The following is a 26,228-nucleotide window of genomic DNA, read 5'->3' as shown; positions in this document are numbered from 1 at the left end:
AAACTTTCTAAAAGAATGTTTCTGAAGCAAACTCACAGTACATACAATGTATTATTGATTTCAGGCTCTTGTATCTTGCTGTGTTACTTGTATTTGAAAATTTCTTCCGTGGGTCTTGTTTCTTGTATAAGTTTTTGAAATCCAAGTTTCTGTGAAAGTATTTAAGTTGATATCTGATGGTTTTATTTGGCACAAAATAGAAGAGCTGATGACAGTTAATGTCAACTGCACTGAGGCAATATCTACTAAGTAATCAAGTGCACAGAGACATCCTGAAGCAGAGTGGATTCTTCAAGGTCTTGACAACAATCATAGTGTGTGATTCCTTGTATTTAAGACATCCATGTTTGGGGTTGTGTAATCTCACCAGTTTTCAAAAAGTCCAGCCATACAAACACAGAAGTACAGCACAGAATACTCATTTACAGATTTCACTCTAGGCATGTAAAAGTTAATTATAATAAAATGCCACAGAACTATACTTAGTTTAAAATATACCAAGTCACAGATTATATTATGAAAACTTGGCTTACTCTTCCTTTAAATACTACAAAAAATCGGTACTTATCAATGATTTCAGTTACACCATCAAGACTATATATGCCTGTGCAAATCAACATTAGTGGAATTATACATTTTCAGGTTCTTTTTCCATGATTTATATGTGTTTCTTTCTGTTTTAAATGAAGCCTTTCCAATACCATTTTAATAGAACATAATGAATTACTGTTATAATTACCACTCCATTTCTTGTCCCCATCTACTTTTTAGATGACTTACATCAAAAAAAATGAAAATATTTTACCATTGCTTTTCTTCTTTTTCCGAGGTATAAACAATATGTTTGGAAAAACTTCCAATAAAGCTGAAATTGATGCTTATTCCCAAAAATGAAAAAGGACTAATATCCTTCTTGGTAAAGTCTAAAGAAAAATACTAATGATTAAGCTATAGTAGAATAGGAATACTGGCAACACTGTTGTTTCTAGAGTATTTGTAAAAAGTAAAAACAGGAATATTGTCAATTAATTATTGAGTGTTGAATAGTACATGACTGCTTCTAAGATGTTATAGAACAGCTGTGGGCAAACTACGGCCCGTGGGCCGGATCTGGCCCGTTTGGCTGTTCTATCCGGCCCGTGGAGCGGAAAGAGCGGAGGGTTCTCTTGCTCTCCCCTCTGCTCCTTTACTTTGAATTTATATTAGTTCACACAAACACTCCATCCATGCTTTTGTTCCGGCCCTCCGGTCCAGTTTAAGAACCCATTGTGGCCCTCGAGTCAAAAAGTTTGCCCACCCCTGTTCTAGAATGTATGGGTTGGAATATTGAAGTTAATAGATTCAACTATACTAGTAGAATACATGTAGTTTTCTTTATATGACTGGTTTTTATCAATAACTAGAGGCCCAGTGCACAAAATTCGTGTACGGGGGTGGGGAGGTGTCCCTTAGCCCAGCCTGCACCCTCTCCAATCTGGGACCCCTTGAGGGATGTCTGACTGCCCATTTAGGCCACTCCCCTGCCAGCCTGATTGATGCCTAACTGCTCCCCTGCCAGCCTGTTTGCCCCCAACTGCCTTCCCCTGCAGGCCTGGTCAACCCTAACTGCCCTCCCCTGCAGGCCTGGTCACCCCTAACTGCCCTTCCCTGCAGGCCTGATCCCCCCCAACTGTTCTCCCTGCAGGCCTGGGTCCCCCCCAACTGCCCTTCCCTGCAGGCCCGGTCACCCCCAACTTCCCTCCTCTGCCAGCCTGGTCACCCCTAACTGCCCTCCCCTGCAGGCTTGATCGCCCCCCAACTGCCCTCCCCTGCTGGCCTGATCGCCCACAACTGCCCTCCCTTGCAGGCCTGGTCCCTCCCAACTGCCTTCCCCTGCTGGCCATCTTGTGGTGGCCATCTTGTGTCCACATGCGGGCAGCCATCTTTGACCACATGGGGGCAGCCATCTTGTGTGTTGGAGTGAGGTCAATCTGCATATTACTCTTTTATTAGATAGGATAGTAAGAGCTTAACACAGTTTTAATACAAATCCTCACAACAGCCATGTAAGGTAGGGATAGCTTATATCTATTTTACAGATAGAAAAGCAGAAAATCAGAGCAAGAAATAATAATCTCAAAAGATACAATATAAATCAAGAAATTCTGGTTTTCTTATGAGTCAGACTGCACTTATCAGATAGTGAGTTCTTATAATATGCTAATAAAGACAATTATTGAAATAGTCTGTTTTTCTCCAGGAAATAGCTATGTGTAGAATCTGGAAAAGAAGGAAAAATTCTAACCTAATCCAAGGGGAAAATGTCTGTTTAATATTTGCCTGATACTTTGATTAGCATTTCCAGTTTTTAGTTTGGTAATAATGATGCAAACCATTATGTATGGCTAAAATTATTAGCTCCATTTTACAGATGATTAGTCAAAATTAAAGGGTTTAGCTGGAAGAACTTTTTTTATACAAAGTAAATCTTCTAAGTGAGAAATCATATCTTTAAAAAATACACTCAGGGCACAGTGTTAGTCATACCAGTTATTTTAAAATATGCCTGTTGAACAAATGAAAACAAATTAAGTGGGTCAGTTCCCACACTACTACCCACTGGTTCTCCAGAACCCAGCTTTGGAGATTTTTTTCTATAAAATGGAGTTAATATTTTTCCACTTCCTAAATCAAAGAATTATCATGAAGACTAAGGAAAGAACATTTGCTTTGAATTCCTAATAATAAAATAACTATGTGAATAAGAATAAAAATACAGTTAACCACTATTTTCTCAACCCCCACCAATGTAGATATGTTTCTGCTTTAAATTTATGTTGTCTATCATGGTCAATCAACCCCAAATAAACTCTTACCATTTCTCCAGACCCTGCCCTGAACTGCTGCCCTACCCCACAACTTAACATATGCACCCCTAATCACATCCTTTAGATACAAACTTTTTGTGTCAAGGACCAATGAATGAGGAAGTAGTAAAGAACAGAGAAAATGTATGAGAAACAATAAAAATGAGAAAAATGAAATTTTACTTGACGATGGCTAAGGAATATATCCTAAATAGCCTAAAAGACATGAAAATCAATGTTAATATTTGTGTTCATCCTATGAGATGAAATGTTTGAGGGCAGTATGAGTTAGAATAATTACTTAAATGATTTAAATTTAACATTCGATAAAGGCCCAGCCTGCGTGGCTCAGTGGTTGAGTGTCAACCTACAAGCCAGGAGGTCATGGTTTGATTCCCGGTCAGGGCACATGCCTGGGTTGCTCAATCCCCAGTGTGGGGTGTGCAGGAGGCAGCTGATCAGTGACTCTCTCTCATCACTGATGTTTCTCTTTCTCTTTCCCTCTCCATTCCTCTCTGAAATCAATCAATCTATATATATATATATATATATATATATATATATATATATATATATATATGAGATTAAAGTTCTGACCCCAAAGGGCAACACATTTATTTTAACCATTCACAATACAATTGATCCTATATCGATAGCTAGATTTTACTCCCAGCACATATCAGTCTTGACCCCCAGGAAGCTTTACTCACTTGTCTAAGGTAGAAACTTGACTCCTTTAGACAATGCCCAATGGTTTTATTCATTCAATCCTCAAGAAAAACTTACCACTTCATAATTCAGCTAACCTCAATTTACACAGAGAAAACCTTTGCACCCTTAGAATGAGGTGGATTACTCTTTGAGCTCCCTCCTGACTGAACTCTGATGCTATCAGGAAATGTCCTCAAAGGTCATGGTTGATACCTGGTCAGGGCATGCCCGGGTTGTGCACTCAATCCCCAGTAGAGGGCATGGAGGAGGCAGCCAATCAATGATTCTCTCTCATCATTGATGTTTCTATCTCCCCCCACCCCCCTGCTTCTTTTCTGAAATCAATAAAAGATATATTAAAAAAAATAAGAAAACATTGGATTAAGGTAATAACATTGGGGTGTTAGTCAACGCAGATCTATCTGAATCTCTGTCTCATATAGTTATCTCTGTGTATGTACTTTACTGTTAATCTTTAGGATTTTTTATGTCTGACCTTTCTTTTCTCTCTTTTTAACGAAAGTATTTTCTATTAAAAAAGAGGTATGCTCACAATGTTAAAAGGTAAATAACCAGGGGTCCTCAAACTACGGCCCGCGGGCCACATGCAGCCCGCCGAGGACATTTATCTGGCCCGCCGGGTGCCACTGCCTGTTCTGCTTAGCAGCTGATTCATCCCGGGCCCGCAGTGCGCATAGGAGTTTGTTCATAGTTTTTTTTTTAAAACTATAGTCCAGCCCTCCAACGGTCTGAAGGACAGTGAACTGGCCCCGTTTAAAAAGTTTGAGGACCCCTGAAAAGCCATGTAAAATGTTGCAGAGCTAGTAAGTAAAACATAATTTAAAAACTACTCATGATTTGGTATAGCTATGCTTAAAACATATTTTATACATTGTAACATAGTTATGCATTAAAATAACTACTAATTTCCTATATGGCAGAAAATATTTTTTAAAAAATATATTTTATTGATTTTTTGCAGAGAGGAAGAGAGAGGGATAGAGAGTTAGAAACATTGGTGAGAGAGAAACATCGATCAGCTGCCTCCTGCACACCTCCTACTGGGGATGTGCCCGCAACCAAGGTACATGCCCTTGACCAGAATCGAACCTGGGACCTTTCAGTCTGCAGGCTGACGCTCTATCCACTGAGCCAAACTGGTTAGGGCAGAAAATATTTCAAAATAATTCTCTAGGGGCTTATTCATGTGAAACATTAGCCAAAAGTGCTAGTCTAGAGTATTCTTTAAAAAATATTTTATTTACTTCATATTAATTTGATTTTGCTGATTCTACAACCTGAAAAAACTTAGAAATTCTATAAATAATTCTTTATTCTAAAGTTCCATATTACTACATTGATTTTTGATTTCTAAATTGTGAATTAATTTATGAGAAGTTCACAGTCCTCGTTGAAAGTTATTTTAAAACCATGAATTAATATCTTACAACAATGTTAAAACTATGGATAAATAGTAAAGAAAAAAAGTTAACAGAACTTGAGGAAAATAATTTATGAATAAAAAAATGCATGTGAATTCTGTCAGAATTGATATTTCTGAAGAAACTGCTACTCAACTAGGATAGTGTCCACATTTTCTTGTGTGAGTTCTGACTCTAAGGCACAAGATGAGTCTAATTGTTCTTGCGACAAGCGAGAACTTTTCAGGGGGACATCAGACCAGCTTTCACAATATGGCTGAAATCTCTGGGTTAATGCGTTACCAAACCTTTGGCATCGGTTATATCTGTAAGATTTACCTTTGTGTGTATACATGTGTTCCAGCAATTGACTCTTTCGAAGAAATTTATGACCACAGATGGTACAACTGATTTTTCTTTTCCTTGAAAAAGAAAAATTACAGTTTAATTCTACTGGCTCTGTGTCTTTGGAGATCAAAGACACTTGACTGATCTGCAAAGGCTCTGTGGTACCCCGGTTTGAGTGGTCAGGCTGTTGCTCATTTTCCTTAACAATGAAGGAGCTGAGCCTGCGGCATTCAAGAGCTTCGTTATTTTCATTAAGTGGGTGCACTTCACCAAGGTCATTACTTTCCAGAATAGAAGCAGGGACACCAAATGGGAGGGATCCAGATACGTGGGTGTGGAGATGTTGTCTTAGGTTACCACGAGAATCAAAACGTTCTCCACAGTAATGGCATAAGTGAATTTTGATACTACTTTCGGTAAAAATGGGGCCTGTCATCTCAGATGAGGATGAGGAGTGGCTCTGGGAGATCACAGATTCTGGGTCACATCTCTCCTGCTTGATGGACACTGGAGGCTTCTGGTGTTCCTCCAAGGCCTGGGCTGCAGGATGGACCTTCTGCTGGTCAGTGCCATCATCCAGCCCAATAGCAAGAGAAAGCTGCAACTGGGGGTGGTCACCCTGGACAGCAGCTCTGTTTCCATTGTTACTGGAAGGAGTTTCTTTGACTTCCAGCCCTTGTTTGACAGCTGTTTTTTGGGTTGTTGAGATTTGGATGCCATACAAATTTGAGGACTGCACAGTCTCTGGTGAGAACACTTGATTCATTTCAGTTGCAATGTGAGAAAGGTAGTCAGCATGAAGAAAGCGAATCCCTTCCTCCAAACGACTATGATCCACAATCTGTTTTGGTCCTTTCCCCGTGTACATAATGTGCAACAAATAGCTGAATATGTCAGGCTGGATGTCAGTTGGTTGTATTTTTATGCATTCACTGTTAAAAATATAAAACAGAACCACACAAAATGAAACAACCTAGTTAGTCTTTTAGTTAACAGTATACAGTCTTAGGCTAAAGCAATTTTTTCCTAAGAAGTTCAAACTTAGCAATCTGCCTTGATAAAACACAGCAACAAAAGTTTAAAATTTCATTGGGTACCAGTTTTATGGCCGAGCAACCAGTCTCCATGTCTCCAATCTACTGCCGAAAGTTAGGAAATAGACAGATATCCTGATTAGTTCAATGTTTATGTAGTAACTCCTAAGTGATACTAGCTGCCAGAGAGTAGAAAAATTACAAATAAAATAGGTATCCTGCTTTTAAAGAACTTAAAAAATCTATTGAGTATATAACCAAAAAAGGGACTCAAATAAATACCCATACACCCATGTTCAGTACAGCATTATTCACATTACCCAAAAGGTAGAAATAACCCAAGGGTCCATCAACAGATGAATGGATTAACACAATGTGGCACACAGATACAATAGAATATTATTCATTCATAAAATGGAATGAAGTTCTAATACATGCTACAACATGGATGCACCTTGAAAATTTGATAAGTGAAATAAGCCAGATACCAGAGGACAAATTTTGTATGATGCCACTTGTAAGAAATATCCAGAATAGGCAAATTCATAGAGACAGACGATAGTTTAGTGGTTACCAGGAGCCTGTGGAAGTGGTGGTGAGAAACTGTTACTTAAAAGATATAGTTTCTGGGGTGATGAAAGGTCTTAGAAATAAACAGTGGTGATGGCTGCACAACATTGTGAATGTAATTAATGCCACTGAATTGTAAATTAAAAATGGTTAAATGACAAATTTTATGTTACATATATTTTATCACAATAAAAATATTTTTAAAAATTTAAAGATTGTATTGAAATTGGTAGTATTTAGAATTTTAGTTATGCTAACCTTATTTTGTCTTCCAAACTATATTAATATATCTACTCTTTAAATCACAAATGAATACAGGGATAACTTTGAAAAGCTTTAAAATAAGTCCCAAGCCAATTTTTTACATATGAATCTAGAATTCAGATAACAAATGGAAATAACTGTGTAACAAGAAATCAGGGAACACCTTGAAAAATTAGGATAAAGACAACCTGAGGGAAGTGTTGGATGTCAAGGAACAATGGAATCGGTCCAGGGACTCCCCTTCCCTGAAGCAGAAGTTTGTGTGAGTGCATCAGAAAGCACTGGTGTCAGTATGCTGACAATCCATTTCTTTAGTCCTGAGATCTTGGGATTCCCTCATGGGCTTTACTCTTAGCTTTGACCCACCCACTCCCACAGTCTATGGTTTTTTATATCAGCACAGAGCTCTGTTATCTGAGGATTTTCAATTGCTCAAGAGATAACACATAGCAGTCTGCTACCTTTGTATCTCCTGGATTTACTTTAGCAAGGTACCTGGTGCACAACAGGTACGAGAAGTGAGCCAAACCATAGTTCTCAAATTAGACTGATGTGAAGGTAGTGTATCTAATCTAGTTTCTGTATCGACACAGAGAGGAAACTCTTTGGCATGGCAGAAAAGGCTACCCATTACTTGTCTCCTACTCTAACCTCCTCGGTACTTTGTGCCATACATTCCAATCATTCTGCTCTAGCCTGGTTCATATCTGAATGTTTTCATGCATGTTTTCCTCTACCTTCAATAAACTTCCTTGCTTTCTTCTACAACATTTATAAAACAACTCCTGATCCTTTAAAATCTAGGGCCACTGTAAAACCTGTTCCAATCTTCTCAAAATAGGGCTGCTGACACTCCACTCTACCTTGTGCAACACTTCTATTATAGACTTACCACATTAATTATTAACAACAGTAACTTACAGTGCAAAGCTCCTGTTCTAAGTATTTTAATTTTATTAATCCATTTAATTTTATCAACACCATGGGTGGGTACATTATTCTAGTGTTTTTCAGAGAAGGAAACTGAGGCACAGAGAGAACAATTACACAGCAATTATTTTCTTTACATACATTACTCTTTTATTAGACTACAAATTTCTCAAGGGCAGAGAGTATAACTTATTTGTTGCTGGGGACTATTACAGTGCCTGACATGTAAGTGCTCAATCAATAGTTGAATGAATGAACAATTTAAATAAATGTATAATTGAGCTCTGGACAGGTAGCTCAGTTGCTTGGAGCATCATCCCATAAACCAAGAGGTTGTGGGTTTGATTCCAGATCGGGGCATGAATGGGAAGCAACTGATTGATGTTTCTCTCTTACATTGATGCTTCTCTCTCTCTCTCTCTCTAAAAATCAATTAAAAAAACAACACATATCCTTGGGTGAGGATTTAAAAAAAATGAGAAAATTAACTTTCAAAAAACAAATAAATAAAATTAAAAAATTAAAAATGTATAATAGAGGCTGAAATCCTAAGTATTTCATGTAAGGTCTTTAAAAAAAAAAAATCATAGACTGTTCTATGACTTTCAACGTAGGCTAGAATAAAGCTATTCTTTACCAAGAGCTCAGAATCTGAACACCACTTCCCAGCCCTCTGCCTACATACCTATTCTATTGGGGTAACCTAAATTCAAAAAAGCTTTTAGAAAAAAATATTTGAAACAAATGACCTTTGAACTGTAATATGAAATATAAGGTGAGTAGAATTATGACATCGAAACCTTGATATGAAAGTGTTATGGAATAAAAATCAACAACTTAGTGATTAAGAACACAGACCTTTAACAGCACAGATCTACGTTTGAGTCTAACTTATAGCCTTAGTAGCTGTATAATCCTGGATTGGCAAGTTACTTAACAACTGAGCCTTGATTTCCTTTCTCTAAAATAGTAATGGACAATAGTATAATTTACATCAGGTAAATACTTAGTGCTTGTATAAAATAACCCTTCAATAAATTTGAGCTATTATTGTTTTTATTCTTATCTTCCAATAATGAATCCTTCACACTGCATTTAATAACTGATATGTAAAAAATATATAACAAAATTTTTTTCTTCTTATATGACCCCATAACAAGAATCGATGTTATAATAAGGTTTAGACATATCACAGTATTAAAAGTCTTCAGATTTACAAAAGCACATCCTTACCTTGTTTGGTGAATAAATATCATCTTGAAATAGTTAGAAAAAGCAGCAAGCACTGCTCTGTGGGCTTTGAAGTAAACATCTCCAATAGCAACTGTGCAATCACACAGAAAACCAAATTCTCGTTGCATGTTCAGCTGCTGCAGAAGGACAAGGCTATGGCTAGCTGTGTCCATTGTGGCTCTGAGAAAAAGGAGAATATAAAGGTTTTATTTACAAAATTGGCTACAGTTCACATAAGCCTGAGTACAAGGAGACCTACATTTAAATAAAATTATTCAAGAGTTTTATTTTAATCCTCATTGAGGATATTGATTTTAGAAAGAGAGGAAAGGAGGGAGAGACAAATATCAATGTGAGAGAGAAACATCGATCAGTTGCCTCCCAAACGCACCCAAACCAGGGATGGAACCCATAACCTAGGTATGTGCTTTGACCTGGGACTGAACCAGCAACCTTTTGGTGTACTGGACAATGCTCCAACCGACTGAGCCACCCAGCCAAGGCAACAATTTTCTTATTTTATTTTAAATTAGTTTACATTCCATATTATTTTGTATTGCCCTGGCTGAGTGGCTCAGTTGTTAGAGCATCGTCCTGATACACCAAGTTGGATTCCCCAGTCAGGGCATACAAGAATTAACCAATGAATCATAAATAAGTGCTGCAACAAATTGATACTTCTCTCTCTATCCCTCCCCCTCCCCCTCCCCCTTCTCCTCTCTCTCTCTCTCTCTCTCTCTCTCTCTCTCTCTCTCTCTCTCTCTCTCGTGTGTGTGTGTGTGTGTGTGTGTGTGTGTGTGTGTGTGTGTGTGTGTAATTTTGTATTAGTTTCAGCTGTGTAGCATACTGGTCAATAATTTTCTATTAATTTCACCCAAAACTTAGCTAACACTAAATCCTCCTAATATGACAATTGGTATCAACTCTGCTGAAACCATAAATATTTATGGCTTTTCTTCATCTGGTAAGAAGTAGCCTGGTATGAGTTGACACAGGAGCAGAAGGAAGGCCTGTCTATCCTCTTTTATCTATGCAACCACAATGTTTTTAGTCCTCAGTTTTCTTCACTGGAAAAATGGAAATGGGATATTGATCCTTGCCTCAGAGCTAAATGAGAAGTTAGGTGAAAAGCACCGTGTAATTGAAATGCTCTTCAAATGTTAGCTATAAATATTAATAACATAACAGTGTGTCCTGCCTGGGCTGGTTAGGGGTCCTTGGTGTGCTTAGGGGACACTGGTGTCCTAACTACCATACAATGTTTGGGAAACTTATCACAGTAAGGTCAGGAGCCCTTAAAATAGATGTCAAGCCACATCCCCTGATTTACATGAGGCCTGGAAGTCTCATAGGAAAGAACCTAAACCCTGATCTTAACTGGATTCAGACACATATACCATAAGTATGGAGAGTCCTGACGGAAGTAGAATGCAGGATGGGTGCACTAGTCTCGGTGGAAAAATCATGCATGAGGAAGAACTTGCAAAAGAATTCTGGCAGTGCCAAAACCGGTTTGGCTCAGTGGATAGAGTGTCGGCCTGTGGACTGAAGGGTCCCGGGTTCGATTCCGGTCAAGGGCATGTACCTTGGTTGCGGGCACATCCCCAGTGGGAGGTGTGCAGGAGGCAGCTGATCGATGTTTCTCTCTCATCGATGTTTCTAGCTTTCTATCCCTCTCCTTTCCTCTCTGTAAAAATCCCAATAAAATATATTTAAAAAAAAAAAAAAAAGAAGAATTCTGGCAGAGAAGTCTAGTGTGAGTTCTAGGGCATTCAAGAATGCTGTGGTTCCAGAGAGGTGGGAGGCTGTGCTTCACCGCCTTCTCCACCCCAACTGTTCAGAGAATCCTGGTGCTTTAGGGAGAAGGCAGGTATGGTATAGAGGGCATCACTGGGGGACTGAGAGAACCTCCTCTAAAAAAGCAGACCTAAAAAGGGACTGAAGTTTCCTTCCTAGCCAGAGAATCTAAGGGATAAGCAAGGAAGTGAGTGGAGTGTGGGGTTAGCTGTCTGGACATTGGCAATAGCTTGAGCAGCAGACAGCTGAGTGATTGATAATATAATAAAAATAGCCGAAACCGGTTTGGCTCAGTGGATAGAGCGTCGGCCTGCGGACTGAAGGGTCCCAGGTTCGATTCCGGTCAAGGGTATGTACCTTGGTTGCGGGCACATCCCCAGTGGGAGGTGTGCAGGAGGCAGCTGATCGATGTTTCTCTCTCATCGATGTTTCTAGCTCTCTATAAAATATCAATAAAATATATTTAAAAAAAAAGATAATAAAAATAGCTAACATTATATATAGCTTCCTATGTGTCAGGCAATATTTCACTGATTTAATTCTCAGTATAACTCTGAGAAAGGGACTACTCAATGAATCTTACATATGAAGTGAATCAGCACAGAGAGTTAATTTACCCAAGGTCATTGCTAGTAAGTGGCAGATGAGGGGATTCAAACTCGGGCAATGGGTTCCAGGACTCAAATGTCCTCCCTCTCTACCTCCCAGAGAACATGACACACAATCTAGAGGAGCCAAGGGAACAGTCTGGATTAGACAGCAAGGGGCCCTGGGAAGTCTCAGCAATATTTGGAGTAAAATGTTTGCTCCTGGGAGGGAAACTAGGGACCAGGGAGTTAAGGATGGGGGGAACCGTACTGTTTAAACTTAAAACAAAACCTTTTATGCAAATTTTATATAATAACTATATACCTACATGTAATCCCTTCCCCTCATTTTTAATTTTATTTTTTTAATTTTTATTTTATTGTTGAAAGTATTACAGATCTCTCTCATTTTCTCCCTTTTTGACCCTTCCACCCCACCCTCACTCCACCCCAGGCCTTCATTTTTTTTTTTTTTTTGTAAAATTTTTTTAAAATCCTCACCCCAGGATATTTTCCCATTGATTTCTAGAGATAGTGGAAGGGAGGGAGGAAGTGGGGAGAGAAAGAGAAACATCTATGTGAGAGAAACACATCACTTGGTTGCCTTGGGTACACACCCCTACCGGGGCTGGGGAATCTGCAACCAAGGTGCGTGCTCTTGACTGGGAATTAAACCCCAGACCCTTCGGTCCCCAGGTTGACGTTTTAACTACTGAGCCAAGCTGGCCAGAATGAAAAAAAAATTTTTTATCCTCACCCAAGGATATGTTTTTTTTAATTAATTAAAATTTTAATTTTTTTTTTTTTTTTGAGAGAGAGAGAGAGAGAGAAAGAGAGAAAGATCAATTGGTTGCCTCCCACACCCACTCTGACTGGGGATTGAACCTGCAATGTGGGTATGTACCCTGACCAGGAATCAAACCCGGACTGTTTGGTGTACAGGATGATGCTCCAATAAGAACTTACCTTCATTTAAAAATATATATACTTTTTTTATTAATTTCAGAGAGGAAGCGGGGGGGAGAGAGAAGGAGGAACATCAATGAGAGAGAATCATTGATCGGCTGCCTCCTGCATATGCCTTGATCAGGAATCAAACTGTGACCTCCTGGTTATTGGTCGATACTCAACCACTGAGCCAAACGGCTAGGCTTCCCCTAATTTTTTAAAACTGTATTTCCATAAGACAAGTAGGTACAGGGAACAATGTAACAAATACCCACCCTCCCACCCCTAAGCACAGAAAGTAAACATTATAAGCATGGTAGAGACCCCCTGGTATCTTCCCCCTCATTCCATCTGCCTACCTTGCCTCCAAAGGTAACCACTATCCTCAATTTGGTGTTTATGACTCTCCTATATATTGTCACAATATTACAGCATCTGTATATATTCCTTAAGAAGGTATGGTACTGTTTTACATTTTTATATAAATAATATTGCACTTCAGGAATCCCACAACTTGCTCACACATTACTTTTAAAAATCCTACTTATTCAAAAATAAGATTCTCCCTTTATTCCCCCAATTAAAAAAGTAAACACAAAACTCTTATCCCTTACATTCTCATTTTAAAAGCCTTTACGTAACAATGAAATAACAAGATAACAAAACCTACCAAGACTTGAGCCTACCTCTAAGAATATAAACAAAATCCAAATTGTGGGTATTGTTCCAATTGGAGATTTCAGTATGTAAAAAACATGCATCTTAGATTCAATGGAATGGGTCAAAGTGAAGTACCTTAAACTAGCCTTATAAATTGTCTCCAAACCTCCCCCCCATCCCCTGATCATAAACATTTTCATCCGTTCTCTACACACTCACACACACACACACACACACACACACACACACACATTACATTAATAGAATGAACTATTGAACCATATAGAAATGAAAATGGCACACTAAAAAGCCACATATAAAAAAAATCTTGTGGTTAATGATATATGAGTAACAGTTAAATTCACTTATTGAAAAAATATTTATTGAAGAGAAATTTAATAAAGAAAAATATCTTAAAGCATGCATTGCATAAGGCATAGGAACAGAAAAAATACATAGATGCTGAAATCAAGAAGATTATAAGCTAACAGGGGAGATAAAACATAGTAATTACAACATGAAGTGACAAGTGCCATAGAGCAGCTCGGAGAACAAGTTAAGTGAGGGGGAATAAATAACAGGAAACCCAATGGAAAATAAGCCATTTGAACTGGATTTAGATGAATAGGCAGAAGGTGAACATAGCATTGCAGGCAGAAAAAAACAGAATGAGTAAAATTACAGGGAGGGGTATAAATATATAGATAACCGAAGAATTCAGTTTGGCACAGAAAAAAACAAAAGTAGGTAGATCCCAGTCAGGGCACAAAAGTAAGTAACTAACTTGATGGGGTCAGCTAGCTCACTGAATATAAACTAAAAGGTACTCCAGTGGTGTCTGTTAAGATGTTTTCTGTGAGGGAGAACAGTGCAGTAGTTAAAGCCTGACCTCTGGAATCAGACAACTTGGATTAAAATTCTTGCTCTGCCACTTAGCTGTGTGGTCTTCACAAAACACAACTCTCTAGATCTCCATTTCACTTATAAAATATGGGTAATTATGGTATCTCTCTCACAGGTTAAGATGATGCATATAAGCACTTAGAAATGTGGTCCCATAGTAAGTGTTCAGTAGCAGTCATCATCATCACCATCACCATCATTTGGCTTCTGAGTCAAGACTAGTCAGTTTAGTTGGAATATATAAAAAAATCAGTAAGTGAAAGGCATGAATAAATAAAGAAGAACAAGGAGCCTACTGCAATATCCAAGTAATGGTGCAAATGAAGGAAAGAATACGATACAGCAGATGTAGAACTGACGTGACTTGGCAGCAGATTGGATGTGGTCAGCTACAGAGATCAAGTCAAAGGTGAGTCTCAGAATTCCAGCTTGGGTAATTGGAAGACTGTTCATTCCTTCAGGTCATATTTGCAGAGTAACTGCCATGTGCAAGAGATGATATAAAGGCAGGGATGCCAAAGAAGAGACATAGAAACTGGCTTGATTAAGAGTCAAGTTTCACTTTGGACACTGAGTTCAACTGTTCACTTTAGGACATGCGAGTACTCGTGTTTAGTGATCAGAGTAGAGACAACATGCTTGTCTGAGGCTCTAGAGAGCAGGGCTGGAGAGGGAGAGGAGGTCCTCCAAAAAGGACAAGGCTGAAGCTGCCGGAGTGAATGGGACTATCGAGTAAACTAAGAGAAAATAAGGTAAGAATAAAGTTTTGAACAACACAGAAAAGATACAACGAGGGGGATAGGAAAAATAAGAGAATACACTGTCATTGGGGGAGGATAGGGAGGTGAGGGGAAGGTGAGAACCTTGGCAAGAGGAGGTGGCAATGACGGAAAATGCTGCAGAGTAACACCGGGATGAAGCCTGTTACAACACCCCCAAGTGTGTGACCAAAGGTTTTTGGTGACCTATGAAAACAGTTTGGGAAAACAGCAAAAGCAAAATATCTGACTGCAAGGCTATACTGGAAAGCAGCAGCCATAAGGAGTAGGTACAAATAAGATAGGTCATTGAGGATGCTGCAGATTGAAGATAACTTTCAGGCTAAAGAGGGGGTGGCACCTCTAGAAGCCAGAAGGAATGCAATCAAAAGTATAAGCATAGCAGTTAGCCATGGAGAAAAGAGGGATTTCTTTTTCTGACAGTGGAGAGGAAATGGTCAATGTGAGGAGAGAGTATTCAAAAGTATTCTTTTAGATGTCACTGATTTACAAATTAGAAGTCAGTCCACATGCAAAGGGAAGAGGTAAGTTTAGGCCTTGAAAGGAACCTAGAATAAGCGTGGATGAGACCGTCAAACCTCAGCGGGAAGGTAGGGGAAGGAAGCGGGGTAAGGGAAGAGATCAACCAAAAGACTTGTATGCATGCATATAAGCCTAACCAATGGACACAGCCACCAGGGGGGTGAGGGCATGAGTGGGGAGGTGGGGAGGCCATGGGAGGATAAGGACACATATGTAAAACCTTAATCAATAAAGAAAAAAATAAAATATTTGAAATAAAAAAATAATTATTTAATGCTAACATAGAGCATTTAAGTTTATAGAGAACTTTCACATATACTTATTTCTTTCTGCTTCAGATAATTTCTATTTTCAAGTTCATTCACTTTGTCACATCTTATCTATTAAATCCATTCAGTGAATTTTTTATTGCAGATAGTATATGTTATCAGACATGAGCAGAGCAAGGACTATGGGCCAGGTACAGAAACTCACAGAGCAGAGAGCCCTGGATGCCTAGCAAAGGGCAAAACTAGGAAAACAAGAACCTTGCCTCCAGGGTAACCTGTCCTCAACTAGCACATCACTGGTTATGTGGTTTGGACCCCTGATCTTCTCGTCCCTAAAGAAAACATCTAGCCCTAGGTGGTTTGGCTCAGTGGATTGAGTGTCGGCCTGCGGACTGAAGGGTCCCGGGTTCGATTCTGATCAAGGGCACATGCCCGGGTTGCAGGTTCAATCCCCAGTAGGGGGCGTGCAGGAGGCAACCGATCAATGATCCTCTCTCATCATTGATGTTTCTCTCTCTCTCCCTTCCTCTCTGAAATAAATTTAAAAAATTAAAAAAATATATAACATGTAGGCCTCAGTTGTATTTCAGCTCCAGGCCCAGATCAGCAAAACCAGACAAGTGATGCAGTGGCTGCCTCAGGACCAGCCATTGACTAATGACCCTGCCCTGGCACCAGCTAATCACTGGAGACCACCACCTGGAAAAAGCACACCTGGAAAGCTGATGAATATTCCATTAAGTCCCGCCCCTGGGACCTCCCCTATGATTTCCACCTGCAAGAGATATATGCTCAGGACAAAGGATCCAGTGCTTGCTCTCCCTCCAAGGAGCATGCCCATGCCATTCCCTTCTTCCTCTCCTTCCCCCAAACTCTAAGGAACCCCATGAGACTAGCAACCTGGTACAATGGGCAGCTCATCCTGGGTTAATCCCGAGCCTGTCTCCAAGGCCCCCTTTTCTCGGACTTCTCAGTGAGCCAAAGCAGCCCGGTCTAGGCTCTCCTGGTGCTTCTTTTATGTCCTTCCTTTTTCCACTCAACTACTTTTGCTGCCATAATGGACCCAGTACCCTCTAGCACAGTGCTGTGTAGCCCTTCCCTTCGGATATCCCCATCCCGCAACCGCTTTTCCTTAAATAAATTAAAATGTTCTTTATTCACCGTCTGAGCTATTTAGCCTGCCCGTGCACCACTGACTTTAATCTTTCAGTGTATTTTCAGATCAAAAATTTTCATCTTGTTGTTACTTTCTATTTCTCTGTTGATATTTTTCATTTGTTCACACATTACTAATTTTGCTTTACATCCATAAGCAGTTATAATAGCTGCTTTAGATCTTCTCTGCCAAATCCAACCTCTGGATCATCTTGGGGTTAATCTCCATTAATTAGGGTGATAATTTGCCGTTTCTTATTATGTGTATTCATTTTTGGTAATATCCTAGACACTGTGATTACTAAAGACTTTAGAATTCAGGCGTCCTCAAACTACAGCCCGCGGGCCACATGCAGCCCGCCGAGGACATTTATCCGGCCCGCCGGGTGCCACTGCCTGTCCTGCTTAGCAGCCGACTCGTCCTGGGGCTGGGCCGAAGTGCGCATAGGAATTTGTTCTTTTTTTTTTTTTTAAACTATAGTCCGGTCCTCCAACAGTCTGAGGGACAGTGAACTGGCCCCGTTTAAAAAGTTTGAGGACCCCTGCTTAGATTCTATAATTGACTTCCAACGAATACTGATGTTTTTGTTTTTGCATATAATTAACTAGGCTGGACTTAAACTCCTAGTTCTGTCTCCCTATGGTTCAGATATTTCAGTGTTAGGTATGTTGTTTAAAGGCTGTTCAACACACGTATAAGTTTAGGAGTTGGCAAAAGATTTGAGCTGAGTTTATATGCAGTATTTAGACCTTTCACTCATCCTTTCTAGGGTTTTCCTGCTTACTTTCCAGCTATGTGGTCACTTTGAACTCTGTCCTCCTTTCTTCAAGCAAATAAGATTACAGGTTATTATCCCAGTTTTAGCCATCCCCTCATGTCACCAACTGGGGCCTCTCTCAGGATAAAAGCCATAAAAATGGAAATTTATCCACTGCTGTTCCCTTCTTCCAAGTACAGTCTCCATTCCAGTTTCTGTGGGCATTTTGTCACTTGTGGGTGACATCTGGTAGTTTTCAAACTTTTTTTTTTCAAGTTTATAGTTTTTATCTCAGAAAAACTATAAATTTTTATAAATCTCAACCTTAATAGAAACTATTTAGCTATTACCCTTGATTAGCAGTTCTAAAAAGTTCTGGTCTCAAAATCCATTTACACTCTTTTAAAAAAATATATATATATATATATATATATATATATATATATATATATATATATACATACACACATATACATATATAACCCTAGCTGGTTTGGCTCAATGGATAGAGCCTTGGCCTTTGGACTGAAGGATCCTGGGTTCGATTCTGGTCAAGGGCACATGCCCAGGTTACAGGCTAGAACCCCAGGGGGGAGCATGCAGGAGGCAGCTAATCAATGATTCTCTCATCATTGTTTCTATATCTCTTTCCCTCTCCCTTCCTCTCTGAAATCAATAAAACTGTATTTAAAACAGTATCTGTGTGTGTGTGTGTGTGTGTGTGTATGTATGTATATATATATATATATATATATTTTTTTTTTTTTTTTTTTTAAGAGAGAAAGATCAATTGCAACTTAGGCATGTATTCTGATCAGGAATCAAACTGGAGATCTTTTGCTACACAGGTCCACACTCAACCACTGAGCCACACCGGCTCCATTTACACTCTTAAGAAAAGTATTACAGACTGGGAAGAGCTGTTGTTTATGTGGGTTACCTTAATCAACAGTTACTATACGAGAAAGTAAAGATGAGAACTTTTAAATTTTAAAATTTATTAATAACAATAAACCCATTATGTAACATAAATAATACATTTTCTTTTCTAAAACATTTTTTAAGTGAGAAGGGTGGTATTGTTTTATATTTTACAATCCTTTTTTTTTTAATATGTATTTTTTCATCTTAGAGAAGAGATAGAAACATCAATGAGAATCATTGATCGGCTGCTTCCTGCACGCCCCCTACTGGGGATCGAGCCTGCAACCAGGCATATGCACTTAACCGAAATCAAACCTGGGACCAAACCTGGGACCCTTCAGTCCACAGGCCAATGCTCTATCCACTGAACTAAACTGGCTAGGGCTATTTTATTTTATTTTTATTATTATTTTTTAAAATATATTTTATTGATTTTATACAGAGAGGAAGGGAAAGGGATAGAGAGTTAGAAACATCGATGAAAGAGAAACATCGATCAGCTGCCTCCTGCACACCCCTTACTGGGGTTGTGCCCGCAACCAAGGTACGTGCCCTTGACCGGAATCGAACCTGGGACCTTTCAGTCCTCAAGCCGATGCTCTATCCACTGAGCCAAACCGGTTTCGGCAATTTTATAATCTTCTTTAATACCAGGCTTTAAAAATATAGCTGGCTTCTTTTCTATGCTGCTTCTTTCAATCTGTTGTCATGTTTTGGTTCACATATATTAAGAGAATTTGGCCTTGCAAAAGAGAGATCTGTGTAGACCCACAGAAAGGGTTTCAGGAACTTCCAAGGACCACATTTTGAGAAATCTGCCCTACACTATATTATTTTGATTCTATGCAGTAACAAAGCAGGTACTGAATTAGTTCCATTTTATAGTTGAGGAACCATAGGCTCAGAGAGCGTGGGAGAGGTACCCAAAGTCAGATAACTAGTTATTAGATGATGCTAGTAGTATTTCAAGTCTGACTTTAAACGCAAAGCCCTTTCTTCAAAATCCCCTTCTAGAACTTTCAACATATATATTGATGGCAGATTTTACAAATATACTGATTGAAATAAAGGATAAAGTTTCCGTTTATGAAATGAAACAAATTCAGATGTGTTTAAAGAAAAAAAAACAACTGGCAACTTACATACATAATAGGTTCATTCCAACTTGTTTTCATAATAATAGACCTTTGATTATTTGAAGGCAACATAACCAGATTTTACCTCAGGTCAATAAAGCCAATCCATCACGAAGTTACTAAAAACATTTCCTAATACAACCCACTTTGCAATTTATTGGCTAGGCTTTTATGTAGCCTTTGTTCATAGTTTCTTTGATCATAAATTTTATTTTGTCTAGTATGTGGAACAGCCAAAGTTTCTTATGCATACAGAAAGATTTTAGAAGTTACATTTGAGAATTTCTGGTGGAAGTATTAAGAAGTGAGAGAGGTTGCAGAAAAATAATTTATCATTTTATTATACCTACAAATACTAGAGCCAATATAAGAGTGCTACATATTAAAATACTTTATCTGTTATCCAAGTGGTGTCTGTACTACAATGGGGTTAGCATTATTTGAGACTACAAAAATCTTCTTTACTTACTAGATTGTAGTAACTCTAGATTAGCTCAAACTAAGTAAACTATAACAGCTTTATATCAGTATCTACATTTGTTTAATTCAATGTTAGCTTGATATTCAATATCTTTGATTTTTATTTATTGAAAAAAATCTATTGTACATTAGATGACTCTCAGACCTAGGGTAGCCAGAACAATGTCCTGGAATATACAGCTTTCCATTGTCTCAGGCTGTAAGAATCTTAAAAAAAAAAAAGAGAGAGAGATCTAAAGGAGTAAGACATTTATTTCTGTGAAAAACAAATAGTCTTAGATGTTTTCTCTGTGGTTCCTACCTCTGTGACTTTATTATTAAGGCAAGGAGATAGGAAAGTTGGCAGAGAAATGTGTACAGCTTTTTTGAGATACTCACTCATGGCTATAAATAAAAAGGTAAAAGCAGAGATATACAAACTGCCACATGATAAAAGGTTTTATACAATGATTTAAACTTTTTAATGGTACTTTCACATGATTGTGAAGGTGTAACTTAGAGAAAGAATGTTTGCAGAAATAATTTTATCCTGAAATAATGGCTTTTATTGCTGACTGTATTATAAAACTTTCCATGAAGAGTTGTACTGAAGTCTAATTCCTACTCCAGACTAACCCAAACACAATCGCTGGGGATAAAGCACCAATCCTTCCTTAAAAAGCTCCGCAGATGATTCTAATAAGATACCTCAGTTAAGAGCCACAGCATTTGAAGAGAGGACAAAGAAACCTTAGAGCAAGCATGTCAAACTCAAAAGGTAACATGGGCCAAATAAACAAGGTTTAAGTTTATGTGGGCACAAAAAAACAAAAGCTTCAATTTTCATTGAAACATAGGTTTATTTCGATAGACATGCTGAATACAAAGGGATGAAATAAATGAGTAATCGTTAACATAAAATACATTTTAATAAAAATTAATGTTTTTTCTTGAACATTAACTTACCAGACACTGAATAACTGCACAAGTTAATAAGTGTAACACAAATAAACCTATTTTTCTTGTTCTTCGAAAGTGAAATATTTCCTGTTGCGCACACCAAACAAGTCAGTCCAAGACTAATGACGTGGCAATCGGCTGCTAAAATATTCGCTGCTAGTATTAGCGGAGAGAAATGGTGCGCCTGCGCTTAAGGCACGAAAGGGAAATGAATGCAACAGGATTATAGTAATCAGTCATTAGCGAACATTGTAGTTCGTTATTAATAATTATGTATAACAGGATAGTATAAAAATTAAGTTACGAAATTCTTATTAAAACGTTTCTTACGTACCGTTATATTGGCTGGGCCGCAAAAATATTTGTTGTGGGCCACATGTGGCCCATGGGCCGCGAGTTTGACATGCTTGCTTTAGAGAATACTTCACAGAGAAAAAGAAGCAACTTCATAAGTGCTAAAAATGTGGGAATAATACCAATTACATTAAGTGAACAAAAATCAACAATTATAATTATAATTGTAACTTTAAACTAACCAGTTAGCCACATTAAGAAACAAAAGTGCTCCCAGCCCTAGCGGGTTTGGCTCAGTGGGTAAAGCATCAGTCCATGGACTGAAGGGTCCCAGGTTGGATTCTGGTCAAGGGCACGCTTGTCAATTGCAGGCTCAATCCCCAGCCCTGGTTGGGGTGCGTGGGGGAGGCAATCAATGGATCCAATGCATGTGTCTCTCTCAAATCTATGTTTCTCTCTGTCTCTCCCCTCCTCTCTCTCTAAAAAATAAAGAAATAAAGAAATCAATGGAAAAATATCGTCAGGTGAGGATTAACAACAAAAAAAGTGCTCCCAAGCTAGTAGGATGGACAGCGGGGGCAAAGGAGGAACACACCATTTTCAAACTTCTTTTTAAAAAGTATTTAGGAAAAATAGATATTTACTCTCATACACCTATTTTCATAATATCTAAAAATGATGTGGAAATTCCAAATATTGTTTGAGGTAAGATCTGCAGTAATTCTAGGCATCTGCTTATAAAAACCACTGAGAATATTACAGTAGAGGGTAAAAAGCAATCATGGTAGATGATACAGGAAGATCAGTTACGCTCTAGAAACCTTTAACGGAACAGGGAAACGTTAGTTTGGGGCCTCCCACCTGTTGGCAGACACAGTCAGCTTATATCACATCTCTAACCCCCATCTAACCAACATGTGGGATGCCTGATAAAGCCACAGCACCAGGCAAACAAAAATGCTAACACCAGTCTGTGCATAGTGGACCTTAGAAAAAAATCAGAACCCTGTGAAGGAAAGGAAAAGATTCTTCTTAGTCTACTATAAAAAAATAAAGACTACATTTCTGAAAGAAAAAAATAAGGTACTAAAAGGACAGGAGAAAGTTGGAAAATAACATGCTAGTACAGATCTAGAAGACAGTACAAACAAAAATGATAACTTCTGAATATAAGTAAACCAATACTTTGTTTGCCATGGAATGTGCCACAAACACGTTATCCACATGGGCTAATGAAACACTTTGCTTAAAGTGTCTAGAGTTTTTCAGAAGGAACAAAAAGTCATTGTATATTGATTTGTAACCAGGGAAGAAATAATTTTAAAAAATTCCAGCCGTAACCGGTTTGGCTCAGTGACTAGAGCGTCGGCCTGCGGACTCAAGGGTCCCAGGTTCAATTCTGGTCAAGGGCATGTAACTTGGTTGCGGGCACATACCCAGTAGGGAGTGTGCAGGAGGCAGCTGATTGATGTTTCTCTCTCATCGATGTTTCTCTCTATCCCTCTCCCTTTCTCTCTGTAAAAAAATTAATAAAATATATTAAAAAGAAAAAAGAAAAATTCCAAAAAATAACTAATAACACTAAACACTTTTTCTAAAGATAAGATTAAAAAAACAATTCCTGCTAGCAAAGGGAGAGAAGTATTATTAAATTCAATCAATAACCCTGAAACCAATGTCTGCTTCAAAAACTTTATTTCCTCTTCCTCCACTCTCCCGAAGCAAGTTCAAATAGTTATCTTTCCTATCCTAGAGGGAACGATCCTGTTCAAGTTACCAATAGCTACTATTATAAGGAGTAAGTTAAGTACCTTGTGCAAGGCCTGTGCTAAGTGCTCTATGTACACTCTCTCTTTTAATCCACACCGTGACTATATGTGTTCTTTTTCTTTGCATTTTACAGAAGAGGAAAAACCTAGGTTTAGGACACACAACAAGCAAATGGTATAAAGCGGGGTACAAAAGTTAGATCTGACTCCATCGTCTGTGCTGGTAACTATAAACTGAAGCAGCACTTTTCTTGGTATTCTTTTATCAAAAGACTCAAGTTTGCAATTTGGAATAAATGAGCAGAAAGGGAGCACAGGAAGTGGTGTAGAAGTACTTTATAATTTATCAAGATAAGAGCACCTGCATTGCTTTTTTAATTTGAGAAAATAAAAACAGTCTGCAATCATATAAAACCCCAACTCCTTTCTGGCCCTGTTATTACTAAAATGGGCCAGTTTTTCTTTAACAAGATGGTCAAGCAGCACCTACAGACCACTACAAATAAGTCACTTCGGTTCAGTGGTGGGGAGGGCATTATGCAACACTTCCCAGCACAGCCTTCACCAGGATATTTTACGGCCAAGGCACTTGGGCCCCTCCTCCCCAGAGCTAGACAGCCTGGCTCCTTCATATTCCCCTCAGGAGATAGGGTGGAAGCACACAGCTCCACTTTCTAAGGCACAGAGGGCAGCTGAAAGTCCTGCTCAGCTTCTCTGGGCAACCACAGGCGCCAATAAATCAGCCACAGGCGATTTCTCTCATCCCCTTCCTGGCTTGAAGTGGTAGTGAGATACAGTCTGTGCAAAAGAGCAGACTAGACTTGGGAGATAAGTGATCTAGGCTTGAATTCTACTGCAAATGGCTGTATCTTTGAAGCCAAGTAAATCCCTGAGCCTATTTCCTGGTTTGTTTGAAAAAATGGAGACAATACTACCTCCTTTTGGTAAGTATAAGAAATTCATGCAGGTACTTAATAAAAAGCAACCAACCTGAGCAGAATCCATCTCCACTACCTCCAAATAAGACATTCGGAGCAGGGCTGTGCAAAGAGGTGTAGCAAGTCTTGTAAGGTCCCTCCCCTCCCTCCTTTTTTGCTGACCATGACTGTGATGTTTCACTGCTTCCTAATAACCTTCCAGCCATCAGTACTAATCTATTCTAAGTCCCACCTATCATTGTTTTGTTCCCTATTAAAGAGCTGATGTCTGATAATGAATTAACAGTGTATTCTTAATTAAAACATAACAGATTGCTAAACTGGACTTTGATGCCTTAACCTTATGGAAGCAAACAATACTGCAAATGTTGGTTATTCTTGCAGAGAACAGGGCTGAATTGGAGGGGGGGGGGGGAGCTTTGAGCTTCAAAGTACATAGCCATTCTATTTCACCTAGAAATAGTGCCAATCCCATTTCTTAAAATACCAAACCCATCACACAATGACCAAATCTGATTTCTCAAGACTCTGGATCAAGCCCAGTATAATCACCTCTGGCAGACAGTCTCTATACTGAGTGGATTAAACTGGCACTGCACTCCTGGTGTGGTAGGGAGAACAAGGACCAAGGTGTTTGGAGCCCTTGAGTCCACTTATTCAAGAGGTGCGGGACCTCAATCAAGCTACACGCTTGCTCTTTAGGCCGGGTGTCCTCATCTGTAAAACAAGAGGGGTGAACAGGATTTTCCATAACGCCCCTTTCAGCTTTAAAAATCTGTGATTACAAAGTGTACTTTACACACTTGGCAAAATCCTGTGATAATGAACAGCTTTACCAAAAAGACTAGATTCTCAAGAGAATGCATGCCCAATGTAATCCCTTGGGGGGAACCAGGCGTTAATTTAGGAAACAAGTTAGCTGCTGTCAAGTTCCAGGTACAGTCCAGGGGCTGCTTGAGCAGCTTGTTTCCTCCCAATGAGTGCTAGCTAGGGAAGGAAAGTGATACATGGGGCAAGCTTTAAAAAGAAAACCTGGATGTGCTTAGAATGAGATTAATATAATATGAAAAAAGAAAGAAATGAATCATGAGTCGGGAGGGGTACTTCCTGCTCTAGAAACAAAGTAATCACAAAGAAGGTGGGGGAGAGGGGAGACATTGGCCTCTCGCAGGCTGCACCTGGAAACCCGCCCACTCGCGAGAGGGGTCGGGGCTGTTCGCGCGGAGTCGCAGCCGGGTCTGCAGCGGGCGTCCTCGCGCGCTCCCAGCCTGCGCCGGGCCCCGACAACGGCCTCGTGCGGGCAGCGAGGGCAACGAGGGCGGCTCGGGCATCCTCGGCCCAGCGCTCACTCGCGGTTGCCATTTTCCTCTTTGCCCTGATTGACATGTCAAACGGACCAAAAACACCCCTCCCCCAGCTACTTGCATCTGTTCCGCGACCGGCGCAGCTGCAGGCCGCCGCCGCCCCGGGCGGCACGCGGCGGGAGGGACCGAGACTGGAGCAGCCCACAGGGGCCGGGCCGCGTCGCTTACCCAGACGCCGCCGCGGCGGCCAGAGGGCTCCTCCATGCGGGAGGGGCAGCTACCGCGCCGCAAACGTCACGCGGCGGCGCCGGCTCACGCACCCCTTGGGCCGTTCTCGCGCGGCTTCCCGCGCCGGCCGTCCCGTGATGGGCCCACGTGACTGCGCGCCGGGTAGCCGCGAACGAGGGGCGCAGGGGCCGGAGTGTGCGTGCGTGCTTACGTGCCGACTCGCCCGCCCGCTCGCTTCAGTGGCCAGGAGGGGGTCGGCTGGCGCTCGGCGCCTTCGCCACAGTCCCCAGTCGTGACTCTGTAGGCGGAAGCGTGGAGGCGAGCCTGAGCGTTACAGGCTTCCCACACAACCGCACACAACCGCGTGACCCGGGGACTTTCCCCAGGGTGTGCAAAATCATGGGCACCCCTTCAGTTCGGGAGTGGGACTGGGGAAAAACGTGTCCGCGTGTCCAAGGGAAGAGCGATGAGGGCGCGGGGC

At 39.9% G+C, this 26,228-nt stretch overlaps 1 protein-coding gene across 4 annotated transcripts; it reads right to left on the bottom strand.

Moving 5' to 3' along the window:
- Nucleotides 1-4,707: 4,707 nt before the first annotated feature.
- Nucleotides 4,708-25,853, bottom strand: ZBTB25 (zinc finger and BTB domain containing 25). 4 transcript variants are annotated; one of them, XM_080656443.1, is made up of 3 exons: nucleotides 25,748-25,853; nucleotides 9,358-9,537; nucleotides 4,708-6,258 (listed from the first exon to the last, which is right to left on the bottom strand). In XM_080656443.1, exons 2-3 carry the CDS (start codon nucleotides 9,528-9,530, stop codon nucleotides 5,127-5,129), a joined length of 1,305 nt encoding a protein of 434 aa, XP_080512569.1. In that variant the 5' UTR covers nucleotides 9,531-9,537; nucleotides 25,748-25,853; the 3' UTR covers nucleotides 4,708-5,126. The 4 variants fall into 4 exon arrangements, with proteins under 4 accessions (XP_080512569.1, XP_080512570.1, XP_080512571.1 ...); XM_080656444.1 differs by having other exon boundaries at nucleotides 25,641-25,750; XM_080656445.1 differs by lacking the exon at nucleotides 25,748-25,853 and adding an exon at nucleotides 25,394-25,422.
- Between the last annotated feature and the right edge of the window lie 375 nt (nucleotides 25,854-26,228).

The sequence above is a fragment of the Plecotus auritus genome, assembly GCF_963455305.1.
Source record: "Plecotus auritus genome assembly, chromosome: 1".
In the NCBI taxonomy this organism is placed as follows: Eukaryota; Metazoa; Chordata; class Mammalia; order Chiroptera; family Vespertilionidae; genus Plecotus; species Plecotus auritus.
Note: the sequence above shows the minus strand (reverse complement) of the source record. Positions and strands in the feature narration are given on the sequence as shown.

Excerpts from the sequence above, each read along its gene's own strand:
- ZBTB25 (XM_080656443.1), bottom strand. The coding sequence starts at position 9,530 with ATGGACACAGCTAGCCATAGCCTTGTCCTTCTGCAGCAGCTGAACATG. Across the intron at positions 6,259-9,357 it reads ATATTTATTCACCAAACAAG|TGAATGCATAAAAATACAAC; the intron begins GTAAGGATGTGC and ends TATTTTTAACAG.